Consider the following 2,391-nt stretch of genomic DNA (forward strand, 5'->3'; position numbering starts at 1 on the left):
AATATAAATATTAGAAATTATATTCAATGCAGCCATGACAACTAACTAATAAAGTTTAAGTACTAAATTAACTAAAATTATAAAAAATAAATTAGTTAAATTAAGTAAATCTGAAATAAAATATAAATAAGAAAAAATACATAAATAAGTTAACAACTAAAACTATTAAAATACTTTTATTAATTTAGATAAAGCTATAATGATAATTAAATAAGGAACATTTTAACTTAATTACATTTAATTAATTAAAAAAAAAATTTCATTGCTGAATCATTTTAAAGGAGACAAATCTCACAGCTGATTCATTCAGAGTGACACAAAACACATATTTTGGAACCTTTATTTTGAAAAAGGAAACAGTTGGTTTCACATAATAGTTTGTAATGGCTTTAGCTCCACCCACTTCCTCCCGTTATGTTGGTCCGTTGTCATGGTGACACACTGTATTGATCAGGAGTTGTCATGCAGTGCATTTCAGATGCGACGCACCCTTATCCCATTAAAGCTTTAGATTCTCCGAAATTAAACAAACCCACCCCACCGTACAATTATCAGTAGATCTATATGAATACATATTGCATAGGATTATAGCCATGCTGTACAAGAACCATCTCTTCTCTAAAAAGAAACACCATTTACAAAAAAAAAAAAGATATATTCTTTTCCTTTTTACAGATGCTATGTTAATATTTGAACACTTACAGCACCACATGTACAAGACGTCTAAATAACTCCAGAAAACAAATGTAATACAATATCAGCTTTAAGATTAAATACTGTTCTGCCGCGCACAAAGATTCTTGCATTCTAGTTTAAGACAAAAACCTTCTTTTAGTATCGTTTTATTGGATGATAAACTGTACAAAGATCTCGAGGATTCCTCACTTAGTTTTTTTTATCCATTTGAATTTCTTTAAAAACGCGCGCACACACACACACACACACACACACACACTAGCTATTCATCTGGATGCAACGTCACTCAAAGTAACAATAGAAAACGATATTCTGACTCGTATTCGATTATGTTATTGCATGCATTCGAGACAAGATGTAGATATGAAAAAGAATCAGTGCAGCAGGAGGGCATGATAAAACAACCAAATGCAACGTTGACAGCACATGTGATAAAATCATCATCATCTTCACCTTCAGAATGATTGGGTCACACATCATGAGCCTGAATAAGGCAAACGTAAGAGTCTTTATTGTTGGGGTAATGCTGTGGTTCTTGTTGTTTCTTCTCGGTGTGGTCCGGATATGCAGTCAGTCGTCTGGAAACAGGGGAAGGGATGCATTAGTCGACTAAAGGAAGCGTTCGCATGCTGTTTGTAACTCCACACTGGATTATAAACCTTCCGCTTCTTCTCCGTCGGTCCGTGGACTCAGTTGGCGTTCCGCTGTCGTATGTTTTTGTCTTTGTGGTTGTTTGTAGAGTTCGTTTTTCTGCATGACAGATGTGTTCGGTTAAACTCTTGGAAGCATTATAACGTCACGTGTTAATAAACTCATTTATAGTGTTCAGGAATTGTGTTCTTACGTCGATGCAACTGGTTCATCATCTTCATCAGGGTCGAGACGCAGGTGAAGAACATGCAAGAAAAAAAATATATTAATTCATCACACGTTACTGGATCTTTTTTTCTGAAGTGTGTTAGTTTCATGTAACACAACATTAGATGATAAATTGTTATCTGGTTTAATAGTCATTGTAAAATGCAACAGCAGAAAACTGTTATTATAATATATTTTTAATTGTTTTATTTTCTGTCTGGGTTCATGATGTCGATTGAAGTGCATGAACACATAATTGGATTGAAAATGTTTAGATTCTCTATTAATATTAATAAATACGATTTCCACTGAAGACATTATTTGGGTTCTCAAAGTCATCACAAATATCAGTGAATTAAAAAAATATGATTTCCTGGATGGCTTGGACAAGTCATGGAAATTATTATGCTAACGCTCAGTTAAAATAATAATAATAATAAAAATAATATTTGGGAGGAAAAAAAATCATTTTGCCTTTGCAACTAACTGAAATGGAATACATAAGACAAAAATGTAAAATCTATTTCGAGCTGAAATAAAATATAAATGTTAGATGAAAAACTTAAAATAATATTAAAAAAAGAGAATAAATTAAGCTTAAGTAGCTACTAAGTTTATTATTATTATTTAATTGAAAGAAAGCTAAAACAATATATAAACATTAGATGGAAAACTTAAAATGGGAAATGTTTAAAATGAGAAAAGTAAACTTACTAAAATAAATCTGAAATAAAATATAAACATTAGTTGAAAAACTTTAAATAAAAAACATGTTGCTTTGGTAAGCAACTAAAATTAAATGTTTAATTTGCAGTAATAAAATTATAAAATAAAATA

The 2,391-nt window shown here is 30.8% G+C and overlaps 1 protein-coding gene across 1 annotated transcript in view; it reads right to left on the minus strand.

The window, feature by feature from the left end:
- Positions 1-324: 324 nt before the first annotated feature.
- nptnb (neuroplastin b) overlaps positions 325-2,391 on the minus strand; it is a 45,137-nt gene continuing 43,070 nt past the window's right edge. Inside the window, exons 8-9 of the mRNA XM_052531736.1 lie at positions 1,541-1,562; positions 325-1,446 (exon numbers count right to left, since the gene is read on the minus strand). Of these exons, the coding sequence (XP_052387696.1) occupies positions 1,386-1,446; positions 1,541-1,562 (83 nt within the window). The 3' untranslated portion in view covers positions 325-1,385. The remainder of the gene's footprint in view (positions 1,447-1,540; positions 1,563-2,391) is intronic.

This window comes from Carassius gibelio, chromosome A18 (assembly GCF_023724105.1).
Source record: "Carassius gibelio isolate Cgi1373 ecotype wild population from Czech Republic chromosome A18, carGib1.2-hapl.c, whole genome shotgun sequence".
Classification (NCBI taxonomy): Eukaryota; Metazoa; Chordata; class Actinopteri; order Cypriniformes; family Cyprinidae; genus Carassius; species Carassius gibelio.